At 43.0% G+C, this 18,874-nt stretch overlaps 2 protein-coding genes across 2 annotated transcripts; both read right to left on the bottom strand.

Moving 5' to 3' along the window:
- Positions 1-8,672: 8,672 nt before the first annotated feature.
- LOC137924484 (uncharacterized) lies at positions 8,673-9,005 on the bottom strand. The gene has a single exon (XM_068767868.1). The coding sequence runs from the start codon at positions 9,003-9,005 to the stop codon at positions 8,673-8,675; it is 333 nt and encodes a 110-aa protein (XP_068623969.1).
- A 6,446-nt stretch (positions 9,006-15,451) lies between these two features.
- On the bottom strand, positions 15,452-17,988 carry LOC137924485 (uncharacterized). The gene is made up of 3 exons (XM_068767869.1): positions 17,857-17,988; positions 17,633-17,791; positions 15,452-17,551 (listed from the first exon to the last, which is right to left on the bottom strand). Exons 1-3 carry the CDS (start codon positions 17,986-17,988, stop codon positions 15,452-15,454), a joined length of 2,391 nt encoding a protein of 796 aa, XP_068623970.1.
- Between the last annotated feature and the right edge of the window lie 886 nt (positions 17,989-18,874).

The raw sequence follows: 18,874 nt of genomic DNA on the forward strand, positions 1-18,874 counted from the left end.
GTTGAGGATGGATGTATGGCTAATGGAATAAAAGAGAAAGACTGGGAAAATTGTAGAATGAAAGAAACAATACGACAGATAAGATGATATATGAAAGAGAAGAATGATAATAATAAAAAATATAAATAAATTACTAGAATTTAAAAGTCCCTGTCCCACGTAGAAGTGTATTAACATCACATTTATTTATATCAGGATAGTAGTAATTATATCATGTAGTTTTCAGACATCAACTTATATATTTAATGGAATCAGGCGTTACCTTGCGGAAGTCCATCCTAAGTAAGAAAAGGATCAATATTTAGCTACTTCCGCACATGCAGTGGTAGTCGTGCAACAAAGTGCACCGCCCGCCAGCCCGCTGATAAATGCGTATGCGGCAAACAATGAGATTTACACAACTGCCACCGTCAAATCACTCAACACCTGTTTCAAGCCTCGTGGAGGGGTGAATGTAGGTGGGGGTGCATGTGCGGAAGTGGCTAAATATTGGTCCTTTTCTTAATCAACTTATATGTAATATCTTCAAATAGATTTCAAAGGTATCTAAATTATACGTATTAATGTTTTAAATGAATTAACTTATTCATTTTTATTATTTAGTACAAGCGTTTATTTTATTATTGTTTACTTTTATTATACTATATTTCAGGTGTAAGATGTTGACTGGAACATAAAGGCTTCAACAAAAGATTTCTAATGACAGTTGTACCAAACAGCCAGCATTTAGCATCTTTCGACATACAATATATATGTTCTACTCTACTCTTGTCTGTTCGTGGTACTACAATAAAGTTATAAATAAATAAATAACACGACTGATTTCATAATCGTCATGTTCGTTGATAAATGTCCACTTTAAGTTATAGGCTTTCTTCAAATATCGCCATCATCACCAGTTATGCTCGCTGCTCGCAACCAGTGACATCCAACCACCTTCACTATGTCATTGTTTCACAACTAATATAATCCTTGCTGTCCCGTGAAATAAGAAGGAGCGTTAGTTACAAGAACATGGCTCCCTTTTGGAAGACGTGGAGAGCCGAAACATTTCCTTTAGTTTAGTCACAAGGACATCAGTGAACTAATAAAACGAAACAAAACCAAATTGTTATATTAAAAATTATATTTAAAATGGAACGTTGAAGAAAAAAAAATGATTATTGGAAATGTAAATAATAAAAAAACTCTCAGAAATGTGGCAAAGCATGGAAAGAAAAAGAAAATCAAGGAAGAAAGAGAGAGATTGTGTAGGATGAAAGAGAGAGCGTGAAACTAAAGATTTAAAATAATAAAAATATAAAAAAATTATTGATAGTAATAGCTCTGTCTCTGAAATAAGATATCACAGCTTTATATTAATACACACGACACTATAATCCAGAAAACAGTTTTGAATTAATGGCTTATTTATATTTAATGTTACTATAGTTTACAGGATGTAAACAAGGCCTAAACAAATTTAATAACGAATTTACGAACAAAACAAACACACGTCAAAAGCACATTGACCCCAATCAAACGGTTCCAAATTCAAACGCTACAATTAACAGTCTTGTGACAGTTTAATTTCAAGATAAATAATGTTTATGTCTATGTTTACGCACAGATAATATAAACAATGTAATAACATATGTTAAAACTATTTAATGATAATTATAACAGTGGCATTGTATAAACTGCGTATTAATTGGTGATAGAAATAATAATAAGTCATGACGTGAATTTTAAATTTCATTTTTAATTTAGAAATGTCAATACACGAATTTGAAATTTAAAAATATATTTCTTTTTAATTTTAAGTTTGATAGAAATAAAATTCAATTATTTTAATATTTGTAAGATTTATTTCAAATATATTTTTTAGATATATACACCGATACCTCACTTTGCGTCGTGGTTACGTTCCAAAAAAACACGACGCAAATTGAAACGCCGCAAAGTGAATTAAGATTTTCTGTAGCAAACCATGTAAAGATCGAAGATAGATTCCAGAGTCACGAAATTACTACTTTTTAAAAAGAAAATTAAACAAAGTAAACATTTAAAAAAAATAACTCTGCCAATAAATAAATTGGAAAAATATTTACCTTTTTTGTAACCAGAAACAACACGTAAAAATTTATATAAATTTTGAATTCTCTTTTAAAAAAAAAGCACAACACACTATATTACAACACACTACGTAATTGAAACTGAACTCTAAAATTAGCTAAACAAAGTGAAAATAAAACTCTATTCAAATTGCATTGATTTTTAGTTAGAAAAGGAATCCCCGAGTTTTGATGGCATGGCGCAATTAGAAACGAAAGTGTTACCATCTTTTAGAAAAAAAAAGAAAATTTAAAAAAATTAAAGACTCGAACCCAAACCAACGCAACCTCGAAAATCTAACGACGCACAAAAAAAAATTAGTACTAATTAAGCAGCGACCCAACTTCCAAAAAAACGCAAAACGAAACGAAGCAAAGCGAGGTATTGGTGTACCTAAAAAATATAAAGAGTCACCAGTCTTTCAGCTTCAACAAAGTAATGTTTCAAAATTCCTGAATTCAAACAAGACAAATAGTACATTAACATATGTACGGGTATATACATATGTATATAGCTAAGATGATCATAATAAATCCCGTATTGTACATAATTACAGTAATGAATAAAAACATCAGACTGACTTTGACTTGCCTCAGAAAGAATAAATAAACAGAGGAAGAAAAAGAAAAAAAATTAACAGATAAATAATCAAATGTCTAGTAAATATTTCTTAACAATTTTCATAAAATAGGTAGTGCATTGGCACGTCTTATATTCAGCGGTAAATCCACAATCGATCGACCTGTGTGGTAAATAAAATTTTATTGTCACAACTACGTATCGTTTTAATAAAGAGATATCTTCCAATAATATACGCAAATATTAATTAATCAATTTATAATAAATAAATTAAAATAAAAGACATCTAATTATATAACTAGAATATTATAAGCTCCCTGGTAGAAATTAAAGGGTTAGAGTCTTATTAAAAGACGTTTGTAACACTTTATCAATTTATTTAACACACGAACAAATTTTTATTAGCGCTTGAGTGCAAGCAAAATGGACGTGCATTCGTCGTAGGACTCTGGGGCGCAATGTGCTCTGCGACCGAGTGAAAGCGGGCAATAGAACAAAGGCGCAAAAGAAACAAAAGTAACAAAAGGTCTGCGCCCGCGTCACCGGTGCGTGCATGTGCCCGCTGCACTAATTCGGCACACTAAGTTCGCCCGTCGGCTACGCTCGCCCACATAATCTTACACCTATTATTCATTCAGACATCACGTCAGTGTATATACGACTCCCACAAAATTATATAGTCACGGTCTTCATCTGCATCATCATTCTGCATCGCTAGAACGGTCACTGCGATATTAGGAGGATTAATTACGCTTTATTATCTGTCTTTGCAGACTTTGTACAACTAGAAGTAATTGTTAGATCATAATCCAAATAAAAAAAATGATTAAAATTAAACCATATATATATATGTAAAAGCGTCAAAACTTCTAACAAATGAGTTATATATTTAATATTTTCACCTATAACCATTCATCCTGTATAACATAATAATAACGAAGGTAAAATTATATATATATGTAAATGGAGGTGAAAGGGGGTGGCTATATAGTAGGGTGGGGGTAAAGCTGAAGCTTCAAGGTTGGACTCAATATCACAGGATTATTGACACTGCCTTCAATTCCCTTATACCTATCACTCGGATTATGTTAATACCTGTAAGCGTACATGAATATACTTATATATATGTTAATCAATTAGCGTAAGTATGTAGACGAAGTTGCTACATATAAAAATAATCTTTCTGATGATGTGAAGGAATGATAAGATGTGTTAAAACTTCCTATATGGAATAAATCAAGTTTCTCTATATCTATCTCTTTCACTTTGTAGAAGAACGTTCTACGCTGGTCTTGTTTTTCAAGATCATCACTACAGAATCTTAAGGCACAATCTGGTCTTCGAGCAACGTGCCCAGATCACTGCAATGTTGTTGTTTACAAATAAAATTATTTTAAGCGAATGTTTTATTATTTTAAATTACGCAGGCCACTTCCAAAATCTATTCAAGTTAAGAGTCAATAGGTTTTCAGCGAGATATAGGTCAAACTATTTGCCTATAAACATTAAAAAAACCGACCCTTTTGTAATTCAATCCGGTAGTGGATGTTTTACAACTTAAATTACACTGACAGTAATTGCTCCGAGAAACGATCGAAAAAATGTATTTTATTTAATATTAGTAGTTTGCGTGATAAAATTATTTTTTTTTGTTCACAGGTGCGAATACAGATACGATTATTTCTGCAAGTAAAAGTTTTGGTCTATATATTTTCTCTTAGCGAACTATAAATAACATTTGAGAATATATAAAGCAAATTCATACTTAAATTGCCACTGTAAACAACCAACAGCTACTGCGGCTTCAGCAAACTTCGTTTATTTATGCATAGAGGTCATTCATGCATACTGCGGTATATCCTGCCAAAACCCACTGAAAACAGTTTTAAAAATATACCACAAAATGTATTACATTTTTATAAGTAAACTTAAGTGGATATTCTATGGTTCTTGTAAAGCGTTTTATAATAAATTCTATAACTTATTAATAAGATTAAAATTTCATGAAATGCGGCGACTGATGGAAAGCGATGAGTGAATGTAATGTAAATGAACGCTGTGAGAATGATAGACACTTCAAGCGTTAGCTTCAAGCCACACAGCACCAGCAACCACTTTACCTGCGACACTTAGTACGGAAATCACCTCATTCAAAATAGAACAAAACACTACTCACCACACCACAACACTCATTCTTAGGGGGTGGCCACCCGCAACTGTAACAGCAACAGCGTGGGCAAATCAAGGCTGGATCCGGATGTTTTCTTTTTGGCCCCGCTATCGGAGGCCTCTCGTACCCCTAATTAGTTGGGATCAGGGTCTTTGTTTACAAATAAGTTTTTCAGATTTTTCATCTTTATTCCTCACTCACTGTCATACTTCTCAATTTCTCTTATTCTTACCTTATTTCCATCAAAATATCTTTCATTTTGTTCTTTCATTCCTTCTTGCTTTCATCGCCTTCCTTCCATCATCTTATTACTCTTAGATGGCTACGTACATTTTTTTATGGATCCGGATCGTTGGCTTGCCTGTGGTCCACGCTGCCGTCCCAAGCCGCATATACAACATCAACACTACACAGCTCTACTCTGGTAGAGTGGTTTACTACGAACATCATCGTAAAACTGGAATGCATCTGTCCAGCTTCTGTTTTATTTTTAAGTTCACGGACCCTTTCGCTCCGTGAACTCATCTCTGATGAAAGCTCCCGGGTTCACAGTATCAACTTCAACTGAAACCAAGCTAAGAATGATAGAGAGATATGAAGGATGAAAGAAAGAATAAAGAGATGAATATGAATAAAGGATGTGAAAGAGAGAGGGTGAAAATAGGAAGGTTTATATGCCTGTTCCAAAAATAAAATGGGAGAACGAAAGGCTGTAATAACGGGTGCCATTATAAAATAAATCGTATGTATTTCAAATCTTGGTTGTAATTACTACATGATACGTCATTGAAATCATCGCAGATGCAAATGCTAAAGAACTCAACATGGTATATTTCATGGTATTCTACATGGTCTTTAAATTTTATTTTGATATACTCAATGTATTTCTTTCTAATGTTTTGGGTGCAACAAAGAGCATTAAAAACAATATAAAAATAAAAAGAACTATTCTTCTGATCAGGGGTGTTTAACCTTTTTAACCAACGACCAAATTAAATTTTAATTTTTTTTTCATATTAAATAATAAAAATTTCAATGAAACAATGTAAAGTCTAAAAGAGTCAGATTTCATTTACAAATTCTCTCACCATCGCCGACATGTGAATAAACTGTCATAAAAATTTGTTTCGGTTTAGAGTGTAATAACATTTTATTATAATTAATTTTATGACAATATGTTATTGGGATAAAATCGATAAAATAAATTTAATTTTACAAATGCTTAGTGTTTTGTATAAACATTTTAAACGGGCCAAGTGTTGTATATCTCTGGTATAAACGGCACCTCTTGCTTTAACCGTTCAAAGTTATTCGATTTCAATTTTTCCATTTAAATATCTGAGCAACCATTTCCCGTTGACTCCGATCGCTCTTTAAATTCAATTTTCGTTGAATACCGGTCAGAAGCACGGCGACTAGTCAAACGGGACTGCATTCGATGACTTTTCAGAGCTATTTGCCTGAACGGAGCGCATTTATTGATATCGCTTTATATATCTTTGCCCAGTTAGAAGTTATATACGACTTACAAACTAACTGGTATATGTACTCGAAAGCAAAAACGATGAAATTGAGGCGATGTATGAAAGGAAAGTATTGAAAGCAATGAAAGATATTGAGATGGAAATCATAGGCAAGAATAAAAAAACATTTACAAGGACTAAATGTGATTATGGAAGTTAATTAAAATTATTTAAATAAAGGCTATGTCCACATGATACGGTGATACCACAGGATACAGTGCCATTAAAAAAGAAACTGCAACACGTGTGCTCAGTACAGATAGAGAAAGAAAGGGTATCGAATAGCTATGAACTTTGGCGTATTTACTGTGAAGTCTAAAACTGATTTATGTCTATTATAAACTCAATTCTAAAAATTTGTTTAAGTGGTACATCTCTATTGATTTGAATAGAACAGGGTATTCAGTATGAAGAAGATTCTCTCAATACTGAGCAAACCTTTTGTGTTAATTTTGCTAATATCTCCTTGAAAAGAGGTAAACAGTGACCATCTAGTCAGCCACTTTAGTCAAGCCAGTAAACATCTAGGTCATTGAAGACCAGCCAGTAAACATCTAGGTCATTGAGGACCATGACAATGATATGTAACATATATTATATTATAATATATGTTACATATCATTGTCATTTATTCATATGTCTCCAAGATGGGGCAGAAGTCGTCTACAGTATGTCGCCATCTCGAGCGGTCTTAAGCTTCGCGTTTTACTTCTCTTCAGGTTACTCCAACTGCCTTCACTTCTGCAGTGATCGTATGCCGCCAGGCTTGCTTTGGGCGGCTACGTTTTCGCTTTTCTTGAGGATTCCATTCTAGGTCTTACCTCGGTATGTAATCAGGGTCCCTTTGGAGCGTATGACCTATCGAGTTCCACTTGCGGCGTTTGATCTGCCGGTCGATGGGGATCACGCCGCAGCTTTTCTATACATCTACATTAAAGACTTTCACAGGTTGTTACATACAGTGACGTAAAAATTAACGGTACGCTTAGGTAAGATACGGCACATAAAAGGTTGGGAAACACTGGGTTAACATAATGGTAATGATATAACAACTATTTTTGTTCAATCTCGAAAAATCTCCGATCTGTTCTCACGTAATGATTTCGTCAAAGCATCTGACATTGTTTTCGTCTTATGACTTTTGTCATTTCGATGACTAAATGCTTAGAATTTTATTTGTACAGATTCTTCTTTAATTTAAGAAAAGCTAACTTTCTCTATCTTTAGCAATGTGAAACACTTGTTCATAATAAACATACAATTGCTTCAAGAGAATTAAATACTAAATTACAGTGCGCCTTGAGAACTGATTGCGTTTGTATAGTATTTACCGCTTAGCTGTGAAACAGTGCGATGTTTCTACTCCCACTAGCGATTCAAGTAATAAGTCTTTAAATCCAACTTAAGTCTGAATAAATTGGTCTATTAACCAACGCGTTTAATGTTCCGGAATATACAGTTCGCGCTCCTGACTCAGCTCGTGTTGATAATAAATTCAAGCTAAACGGCTTACATGTAAGGAATATTGAGAGTTATGATTTCGTAAGCGAAGGTACAGTCAGCGACAAAAAAGTGACAATCGTGTTTTTTATTATTTTCACGCAGCTATCGCCACCCAGCGATTATTTCTATTAATTTTATTTATATTTGAGTTTACTTAACATTTACTTTAATGCTAAACGTAAAAATTTATTTTCTTTAGTTCAGTATTTTTAGTATTAAATAATATGAATTTTTATTTTTCAATATGAAAAATAACGTACAGAATATTGAACACATTGTCCTATTTACAACAATAATATAAATATAAGAATAGCAGTGAACTAGCCATGGTCGCGATGTATATAGACCGTGTACTATTTCTGGGCACTGAGATATTACGTAAATAATGACCATTAGTAAACAGTGGTAGCCTAGTGGTATAGTATTGAGGCTTGCGATCGAAGGTCGCAAGGTTCGATTCCCGAGATGTAGTTTTATAAATATTTCACACTTTGTACATTAATTAATTATTGTCATTTTCATTGCTCACAAATAAGTTTCCTGAAGATGAGCGGCAGCTTACTCTGCAACAAAAATATACTGCAATCGCCAACCTGCCTGCAAAGCGTGGCGATTATGATATTATATTATGTACTACCGTCTTAGAACATTACATAATACTTATCTTCACCATCTCCATTATGTCAGTTGATCAACACCCACTGCAAAGCAAAGGCTTCTCCCAAAGGTAGTTTTATTTGACGGATTGACTTTAGTAAAAATTTTGTTTATAAGCTCTCTCTCTCTCTCTCTCCTGAGCATTACTAATCACATCTGATCATAGGGTCTGCTTTCTTCATCTCCTTTCTCCATCTCGCACGATTGGACACATCGTTCGCGGGAACTTTCCAGGCAGTAATGTCTTTCACTATGGTATCTGCCCATCTTGTTTTAGGTCTTCCTCTTCTTCTGGACGCAGAAATGTTAAGATCCATAGTGACATTCCCGATGTATTCAGGAGATCTCTTTACGTGTCCGTACCATCTAAGCGGATTCTCTTGTAGCTTATCGACGATATCACATACCCCGAGGCTACCGCTAAAGTACTTGTTGCGTATTTTATCGAGCCTTGTTACTCCGCACATCCACCGAGGCATCTTGGACTTGGACTTAACGGATATGCCTTTGTGTTATGCCCATGTTTCACTCCCTTATGACAGAACAGGAAAAATCTTGATCATAACCGAGTCTCTCAATTTTCTACACATGACGTTTACATTTTCTCGTATGTATCCGACGAATAGAGTATATTAAAGTCCATTCGCAATTGAAGGCAGCCATGTCATTGCCGGAAATATGGACGAAGAAAATCTATTTCATTCTTATTCTATTCAAATAAAAAAAGGTCAAAGAGAAATGCAACGTCCGCATGTATGAAATGATCACAAAAAGAAATCATTTCCGGGAGTCGCAACGTCCGTTGATAAAACGTGGACGGTGTAACTACACTCGCGTGCATATATATATATATATATATATATATATCAAAAGCTTCATAGGTAACTTCTTTTATATATAATTAGTTTTTTTATATTTTAATACAAAGCTAACTACATAACATACATAACTGATATGTGGAAGACGTTCTTCTTGATCACGTCTTTCCTTACGAAGGCTTAACATATATACGAGTATATATATTGAAAGCCTAGTTCACAAATTTTAAAATGATGATACCAGAAAAGCCTAATTCGTTAGAAAATATAGCCTGATTGAACTACCACACGACGGCATCGTTCAACAAACTCAAACGTGTGTTTTTATGGTCAAATTTACAATATTTAATGATAAATTAATTAAAACGATTTATTAACACACTCTTTTATCTAAATCTTACATAGGAGTACATTTTTTGTAAAATTTATTTTTATTATTATGTCAGATTATTACATAAAACAACTATATATTGTCATAGTATTTGTTTAACTACAATCTTCATCGAAATAGATTCTATATATCATTATATATATTAAACGAACAGCTCTCTTTTGTGGCGCAAAAATTTGTGTAAATATTAACAGTATTATCCCATAAAAGCAAACTGTATGACTCTGTCTTGTGAAAATAACTATAATATACTAATATATCTGTACTTATATTTGTCAACTGATGTTGTTTTTTATTTAAATTAAAATTATGTCTGTCATGAAAGATTGAAAACCTTCTTTACTAGACCTATGATTATTTATCCGTTAGTTCATTTCTTTTTCTTCCTCTGTTTATACTTTCTGAGGCAAGTGCGATCCAAGTCAATTTGATGTCTATATTTATTATTGTATTATATTTATTATATGTATTATACTTTATTTATTATAAGTATACATTTTATATATTTGTACTTTATCTTGTTTATTTAGAGAAATAAAAGAGAACTTTGCTTATCTTCGCCATTTTTAGCCAGAAATTGTAGAGAAAATTGGCAGGGTGTATTGTAACTCGTAGATAGCAAATATTTAAAAAACTCAATAAAATAGTAATGGCGATTGTCATTTTAATCGGTGGGAGCTACGATATCTATAAGAAATAGGGGGTTGGAGACATTATAATTTTGCTTATTGTCTTCGGGCGATGTGGACAAAATAACTTAAAGTTCGTTAGTAACATATTACATATAGCCTACGGATTTTTTTTAAATTAAGTAATTATTACGATAAATAAAGTGATCACTTTTAAATAAATTTTATTTATTCTATAGAATTGCTACAGGACAACTTTTGACATAATAAAGTCTGTCGGGTCAAACAACCTCCAACACAATTGTTGGAAATTTATGTGGGTGTCCTAAGCCCAGCTGTGGTCGTAATTCCACTGAAATATTTATGATGTATATAATATATATGTAGTGTAAATACCTATAAGCGTTGCTTAAATAATATAAATAATTTTTTTTTGCAACATCTTTTCGCGTAATGTTTTATATAGAAATCACTTCATAGATCTTGGATATCCTAATGTCAAGTGTAACGACATAACGATAATTTTAAACATATATCTATATCTAATGAAACCAAATTAGTATCTACTACAGTTATAGAAACGTTTCGTAGTATGGCTACAATTTGTGACAGCAGCGAGTGTCTGCACTTGTCAGAACTTTATAAAAAGACGCCCCTTAGAATAGCCACTCTCATTCTACGTCAAAAGAATTGCCGTAATAAATCTGAACGCAATAATTTTAAAGTTTTACGTACGATCTTTTATTTTGACATAGCCGTAAAAATTTTCTGCGAAGTTTTTATATATGAAGTGACTAAAAATAAACAGTTTATTATTGTAATTATTACATAAATAAATTGTAGCAACGTCATTATAATAGAAATTGTGGTCAAGGTTGTCTGGACCTCGCGAATTTTGATCATTAAAAACACTCTTATATTTTCTCGTGGAGAAATCTCGAATGGGATACCACCCCCGCTGCCGAGCAACGAAAGAGTTATACCGAACTCCTACCGGCTAAAATTCAACAATCTTCTTCAACGCCTTTTATTAAAACTACGACACGTTTTCGCATACTATCACAGTTTCAACGACGGTGGTCTAATGCCTCAACTCCTTAGACTAGAGCTGCAGTCCCCCACCCGTCATAAATACGAGAGGTTTAGTCCCAGTGCCATCTGTACCAGGACATACTTGTGGCGAATCACCCAGAATCCGTCGCCAAAGCCATGTTATGACGGTTGGAGAACGGCGCGGTATAACATTCTCTGACGTCCAGGTCTCCGACTGCGAATGAGGAGCTGAGATGTTCTTTCTCCCTCTCTCTCCGCGGCTTCCTTCCCAACATCCTTTATCGAAAAAGGTTATACCTGCGCTCCATGGCTGCTAGTTCTGTACTATTGCCTTAATGAAGCCTGATAACGATAGGTCATTCTCCAAAGTGTCGGTGAGTTCTCCGCACAGCTCATCTCAAGCTGTATGCTGAGCTGTAACCTCTTGTTACCATAATGGCATATAGTTGACGATTCCCTGCCTATGCGACGCAGGTTACCAAAGCATCCATGCCCTGAATGCACCTTTTTTTTTTTTTTTTGTTTCGGTGGGGGAAATCTTCCGGTGTTCAAGATGCCCTGCCTCTGGGGGAAGGACAGGGGTATGTGGGATTCCTACCCACTAAAACCCCCCCCGGTGGTCGCCCTCTGCGCTAAACGGGGGACCGCGGTATCTCCCGGTCAGGGATCGCCACGCGGTCTTCCCTTGCGCCTTGCTATTTTTCGATAGCCCGTCCCGGGGTATGCGTGGATACGCTACCCCCGAAACCCTCGTGGTACTATCACGATGGTTCGGGACCACGTCGAACCATCGTCCGCCTCAGAGTCGCCGAAGCTAATGGGAGTTTAGGGCCCCCACCCTAAACTCCCGCGACTCCGAAGGCCCCGTTCATGGTAGGGGAGCACCATTCCTCGGAGGGCCGTCGCGAGGCACGTCTCTGCGCTGACGGCGTCGTCTCCGAGCGGGATCTGTCCTCTGCCGATCCCGTTCGGCTGCCTCCTTCTGGACCATGACGGTCTCACAAAAAGAGGCCACGGCCCTCCACGCCGATGACCCACTCAGCATCGCCGACACGATTGCTGGCAAGGAAAGGTCCTGTCCGATCTCGTCCGCCAGAATCCGCCGCTCCGACTGCCACGCCGGGCAGACCGCAAACGTGTGCGAGGCGGAATCCTGGGCGGCTCCTCCGCAATGGAAGCAGTTCGCCGTCGCTTCGCGACCAATCCTACACAGGTAATCACCAAAGCATCCATGCCCGGTGATCATCTGCGTAAGCCTGTAGGTGAGCCTTCCGTCTCGTCGCTGTATCCAGGCCTCGAAGACGGGCAGGATCGCTCCAACGACGCGTCTGCGCGCATAGCGCTCTTCCGAGAGCTTAGCGCGCCACGTCGCAAGCGCCCTGCGCCGTTCCTGCCGTCTGACCGCCTCGAGCACACGGTTCGGCTCGCCACCGCCGTCTCGGCGGAGGGTGCGGACTTGGTCGTAGACCCTCGCATCCGACTCCGCTAGAATGTCCAGGGGCGGAAAGCGCGCCAGGACTGTCGCCGCCTCGAACGATATCGTGCGATATCCGCGTACGATCCGTATGGCCATCCTCCGCTGGACGCTGTAGATCTTAGTTCTACAGCGTCGAATCGCCAGCCTTTTTGCCCACACGGGCGCCCCGTACAAGGCTACGGACCGTACGACCCCTGCATAGAGGCGGCGGACTTCCTCCGTGGGTCCCCCGAGATTAGGCAGCAGTCTATGCATGGCACCCGCTATCCTCTCAATCCGGGGGACGAGGCGATCGAAGTGCTCTTCGAAGCCCCAGCGGCTGTCCAAAGTGAGGCCGAGGTACTTCATGTACCGCCCCACCGTGACATCGTGCCCACCGACGCGAACGCGCGAGTCGGGAGGTTCCCTCGTTCGAGGCAACCGGTGGAACCATAGCGCCTCGGTCTTGTTTGGCGCTATTTCCAACCCCAGCCCGCGTATTTTAGCGACGACGACTTCCGTCCCAAGCTCGGCGAGCTCCCTGGTCCTCTCGAAGTTGTCTCCGCTGGCGACTACCAGCGTGTCGTCGGCGTAACAAACGACGCTCACGCCGGCGGGGAGACTGACTTGCAGAACCGCATCGTACGCGAGGTTCCACAAGAGTGGTCCTAGGACCGACCCCTGCGGCACCCCGCGCTTGATCTCCCTCCGGTTACTCCTTCCGTTTTGGTCCATGTACACGATGTACCTGTCTCGCAAGTAATCGCCGATGACGCCTCGCAGGCAGGGAGGGACCTCATGCTGGATCAGTCCCTCCCTTATCGCATCCCAGGGCAGTGAGTTGAAAGCGTTGACGATGTCGAGGCTTATCGCCAACGCTACACCACCCCGCGACACGGCCTGCTCCGACAAGGACCGAACGCGCATGATCGCGTCCACGGTCGAACGCCCTCGACGGAAGCCAAACTGGCTGTCGGCAAGATCGGGGCCGACGCGAGACAGATGCTCGCCGATACGAGCGGCAATTATCCTTTCGAACAGCTTGCCGCACTCGTCCAGCAGGCATATGGGACGGTACGCAGAGGGAGATTCTACGGCCCTGCCTTCTTTCCTCAAGAGGACCAATCGTGCCTCCTTCCAAGGCGTGGGGAACGTTGCTCGGCGGAGACAGCTCGTGAAAAGCTCCGCCAGTTTACCCCCCAAAGACGCCAGACTAAGTACCCAGACCCGACCCGGTATTCCGTCGGGCCCCGGCGCGGTGTTTCGCGCTCTGAGACGGCTCACGGCTCGATCCAGCTCCTGCGCCGTTACCCTCGTCTCATCCGTCCACTCCCACGGCTGTGCCGGGGGGTGCACGGAGGGACTTGACCGATCTTCCGGAAAAAGAGTATCTACTACCCTCCTCAGAAAGACCGGTTCTAAGGTCTCCGTCGTCGGGGGCATCCATGGCCGGAGTTTTCCCAGCACTATTCGGTATGGACGCCCCCACGGATCCCTGTCGAGTCCCTGCAGGAGCTCGACCCAACACCGAGCCTTGGCGCCAGCTACCGCCTTTTGCAACGCCTTTGTAGCCGCCCGGTACTCCCTGTACAGTCTGGCCATCTCCTCCTCCGGAGCTTGCCTTCGCCTCCTTCGGGCTCGGGTGTACCGGCGGCGGCTCAGCAAGCAGACCTTGCGGAGTTCCGCAATTTCCGCCGACCACCAGTGCACCCCCCTGCGCTTGGGACGACCGGCCCGGGGCATCGACGCGTCGCAAATTTGCGTCAATATCTCCCGGAACCAGTTCGCTCCCCTCTCCGGTTCGGACAGAACCTCTTCGGCGTTCGGCCAATCGGCGACGCAGGCGGCGGCCTCTAGCCGGTCTTTGTCTAGCCGCTTCAAACACCAGCGTCGCGTAGTGCTGCCGTCACGGCCGCCAGAGTCAGCGACGGGCCTGCGGATCGCAACATCGAAAACGATGTGGCGATGGTCAGAAAGAGTGACCACCTCCTCTGCAACCCGCCAGCCCGAAAGCATACGCATTGCAGCGGGAGTCGCCCATGTTAAGTCCACGACCGACTCCCCCTGCCAGCGCACGCATGTGCTGACGGATCCCCTGTTGACAAGTCGGAGATCCAGTCCGGCCGCCCACTCCAAGACGGTGTCTCCCTTCGGATCGTCCCTGGTATTCCCCCACGCCCTGTTGTGGGCGTTAAAGTCTCCAAGGACGATCAACGGACAGGGGAGGCAGGCCGCAGCGCAGCCCGCCACCCTATCCAGGTACTCCTCGTAGTCGGCGCGAGACCTGCTGGGAGACACGTAGCAGCCTATCATGGCCAAGGGACCCCATTTAACGGCGACATAGCCCTGTCCCTTGGATAATAAGGTGCAGGGTGGGGTACCCTCTCCGCCCCTCCAGTAGAAAGCTACGGACCCTGAGTCGTCGCCGAACCAACGAGGATGGTCAGGCACGTTATAGGGCTCCGCTACTACTGACAAGGCAACCCGAAACTCGTCGACGGTCTGCATCAGCAAGTCCTGAGCATTCCGGCAATGGTTCAGGTTACCTTGGAGGACTCTGAAGGGCGGGAATAGAGGTCTAAGCGACCTCCATGTCCGAGCTTACGCCCGGCGCTGCGATCGGTGCCGCTGCGGCCGCCGTGCTGGTGGTCGCAGGCGGAGTCTTTTTACTCCTCCTGCCTTTACCCGGCGTTGGGCCGCACCTCTTACCCAGCCGGTGGTTGGAGGGCAACCCAAGGTCTGAGCACAGAGGGCATTTGAGTGCGGATGACACGCACTCTCTTGCCTTGTGCCCAGACTCGCCACATGCGAAACACCGCATGCTCCGGTTTACAGAGTTGGGACACCTGGCGCCGACGTGTCCCTTCTCCAGGCACCGGAAGCAGTGCATGGGTCTGGGTTCCAGGGGTGCCACCCTCACCGAACCCCAACCCACACGCACGCGCCCCGCAGTCACCAGAGCATGGGCCACCTTGACCGGGCACCGCAACCAGCAGGTGCCCATGCTCGTGTTTGTTCGGTGGACGTCCCCGACCTTGACGTCGTCCACCGAACAGCCGCCCGCCTCTGCCACTGCTTCCGCGACCTCGCCCGGACTGACGGCGTCGTCGAGGTCCCTCAAGCGGATTTCGCTCGTCTTGACGGGGCGGCTGATCTTAACCGCCACATCGCGAAGGACCTCACGCATCCTCGCCGCGAGGTCGTCTGCCTTTCGGCCACAGTCTTCTCCACTGATCTCCAAGAGGAGCGCTCCAGTCAAGGCACGTTTTTGGCGCAGAGCCTCGATGCCGAGGTCCGCCAGCCGTATTCTTGCCTTCGCCGCCTTTACTACCTCTGCATAGGTGGAGGTGGAGCCTTCCGGCAGCGTAACCGTCACGGCCGCCGTAGTGGGAGCTCGCTTCGCCTTCTTGGTCCCGCGGCTCCTGGGTGCGGCAGGCGGTTTAGCACTCGGACGAGGCACGGGCCGTGGCGCCGACCTGGGTTTTCGGGCAACCTCAGCCCAGGTGTTCCGGGTCGTGATCGCCGACGCTGCCGGAGGCGGTGCTGTCACTGGAGGCAGTTCCGGCACAGGAGGAGGCGCAGTCTTCCTCCTGGGGCGCCTAGACCGCCGCGGTCGCGGCGGCTGCGATGCCGGCGGTGCTTGTGGAGGCTGCGGCGGTGCGATCGGCTCGGAAGGGACGGTCGACTGAGTCGGACGCGGTCCAGTCCTACTGGCGGCCAACGGCGGCCTTATTGCCCTGTCGGGGAACAGTTTGGCCTCGAAGGCAGCCAGTTTCGATTCGATGAGGGCTCCAATGCGATGCATGAGCCCCTCTTCGGTAGACGCGGACGTCCTTGGCACTGGTGCTGGCCGGGCCCGCGGAGGCGCGGGGGCAGCTGCCTTGGCCTGCTCCGTTGTAGCACTACGGACGCGACGAAGCTCCATCGTGAGGCTTTCCACTTTCGCAGAAAGGCTGGAAAGCTGAGAACGCAATTCTGCGTTTTCTTGCTCTAACTTCTCGACGGTGGAGTCGCCCGCCGTCCTGCGCGACATCTCCTCCAATGCTGCCTTGACGTTCCGCGCAGCGAGCCTCAGGCTACGCACGTACGTGCCCTTGAGGTTGCTGGACCGGTCCGTCACCTTCTCGATAGCCAGGAGGTTGGTCTCTGCATATTGCCGGGGATCAGCACATGCTCGCAATTCGCGAGCCAACTGCTCCTGACTCGGGAGCCCTTTCTTCGACCTAGTGCGCAATGGCTGCACAGAGGGGTCGAAGAGTCCCTCCTCGTCACTGTCGGTTCCGCCGACCGTCTCCGTGCCCTCGGTCTCCTGGGCAGAATAAGCCGCATATTTTGCGGCCACAGCACCAGGGCTCGGAGGCTTGGCCTTTCTCTTACCGGCCCTCGAGAACGCGCCAGGGCCGACCGATGCGCGAGAGGCGTCTGATCCGCCGTCGCTTTCTCCGACCGTACTAATCGCCAAACCGGCGGAGCGCATAGATCGCCCGCGCTTATCACGTACTGAGCCTGATGGACGGCCCGGCACCTCCGGCTCTTTAAAATTTTGGGCCCCGGATGTTAAGGGCCCAGCGGCAGACGCTGAAGCGTTGCCGCGACGCAAGTTTTTGCCCCCCCCAGATACGGCGGGGCTGCCTGGGCAAGGCCCAGGGGTGGATTCTCCAGCATCGCTGGTACCACCCTGGGGAAAATTTGTTTTTTTAACTGCGTCCATTATTTTTTTTTTTTCCTTTTAAGGGTGAGGTCCCTTCGCGCTTGTGACTGAACTCCCTTCCAGCCATTCATCCCGTCGGCACGGTCCAACCTTGGGATTAGGGTTATTTTTGAAGAGGTTTTCTTCCTCGCAGCTCCGTACAGGTACGGAGCCCCCGGTCCCTACTGGGATTACGGGTTGTCCGGTGTCGGCAGAAGCCGAGTGCACCTGGCACATCACCGCACTGGTCACATCCTCTGTCCCATCTCTTAAAGATGGGTACGGGATGCTACCTCAAGCCTGAGCGGCTCGTCTCTCGGACTGTTCAGTCCTTGGCCGTTTCTCGGTTCTGGGAAGAACCGATGGTACGCCCCTAACCCTGCCAGTTTTGGTCCACGCCGGAACATGCCCAATACCACCCACATCTGGGTGGCGCTCCCCCATCCGCCACCCGGGGGACGCGCCCGATGGAAGGTCTGGCAACTCCACACGGGGCCCTGAATGCACCTGCACCATCTGGAAGGTTAGAATAACACACCGCCTGTTCGTCCAGTCCTTTAGGACCGAAGAAAATAAAGAACACTCTAGAATAACCCTCTTCACAGTTCGTTGAGAGACTATAATCTTCTGTGAATCGGGCGTAGACCAGACCGTGATCCACCCGGTAGCAGAATGTTCCGCATTTAGAGAAAGAAAACAGAAAAACTGTTGTCAACTTCTGCAGAACAGTAGCCAAAACAGTAATAAATAGGAACAAATGATAAGATAAACAGTGCAATAAAAATGTATATTATATCTGATTATAATAGAAATAAATTAAATATGTAAATACTAATATTGAAATAAGAGAAATAAGAGAACTGAGAAAATTAACTAAAAAAACTGTGATATATATAAATTGTATAAATAAACTAAACTGCAGTAATTGAGGATGGATGAAAGGATATTAGAGCGGAAGAATAAAATTGACTGAATTATTGAATGAAGAACAGAATGATAGAGATTGTGAAGAATGGAAGAAGAGAATGAAAATAATAAAATGGAAGTGATAAATTTGATAAAGAATGTAAATCCCTGTTCCCAACAAAATAGAGGATGGAAATATCGGTGGTCATAAAAAAATAAGGTCTGTATTGGAAAAACTAAGTTTCACTTCCGTATGTGACCCCAAGTAATACAGTGTACATCTTATACCGAGAGATACTGAACGAGATGTTACGTATTTTCACAAACCCTGCCCAGTCGAGTGGTATTCCACCACCTAAGGTATAGTAATAATAATTTAGTTTATGTAAATTTGAACTATCTAAT

This window comes from Battus philenor, unplaced genomic scaffold, assembly GCF_028537555.1.
Source record: "Battus philenor isolate CCGP_79_NKW_IND1 unplaced genomic scaffold, ilBatPhil1.0.hap1 SCAF_24, whole genome shotgun sequence".
Lineage (NCBI taxonomy): Eukaryota > Metazoa > Arthropoda > Insecta > Lepidoptera > Papilionidae > Battus > Battus philenor.

Bases quoted from the DNA above. Each gene is read 5' to 3' on its own strand.
- LOC137924485 (XM_068767869.1), bottom strand. From the start codon at position 17,988: ATGTGGGTGGTATTGGGCATGTTCCGGCGTGGACCAAAACTGGCAGGG. The intron at 17,792-17,856 runs GTAGCATCCCGT...GTGATGTGCCAG, and splicing joins ACGAGCCGCTCAGGCTTGAG to GTGCACTCGGCTTCTGCCGA. The intron at 17,552-17,632 runs GTCACAAGCGCG...AATTTTCCCCAG, and splicing joins AATGGCTGGAAGGGAGTTCA to GGTGGTACCAGCGATGCTGG.
- LOC137924484 (XM_068767868.1), bottom strand. From the start codon at position 9,005: ATGCCTCGGTGGATGTGCGGAGTAACAAGGCTCGATAAAATACGCAAC.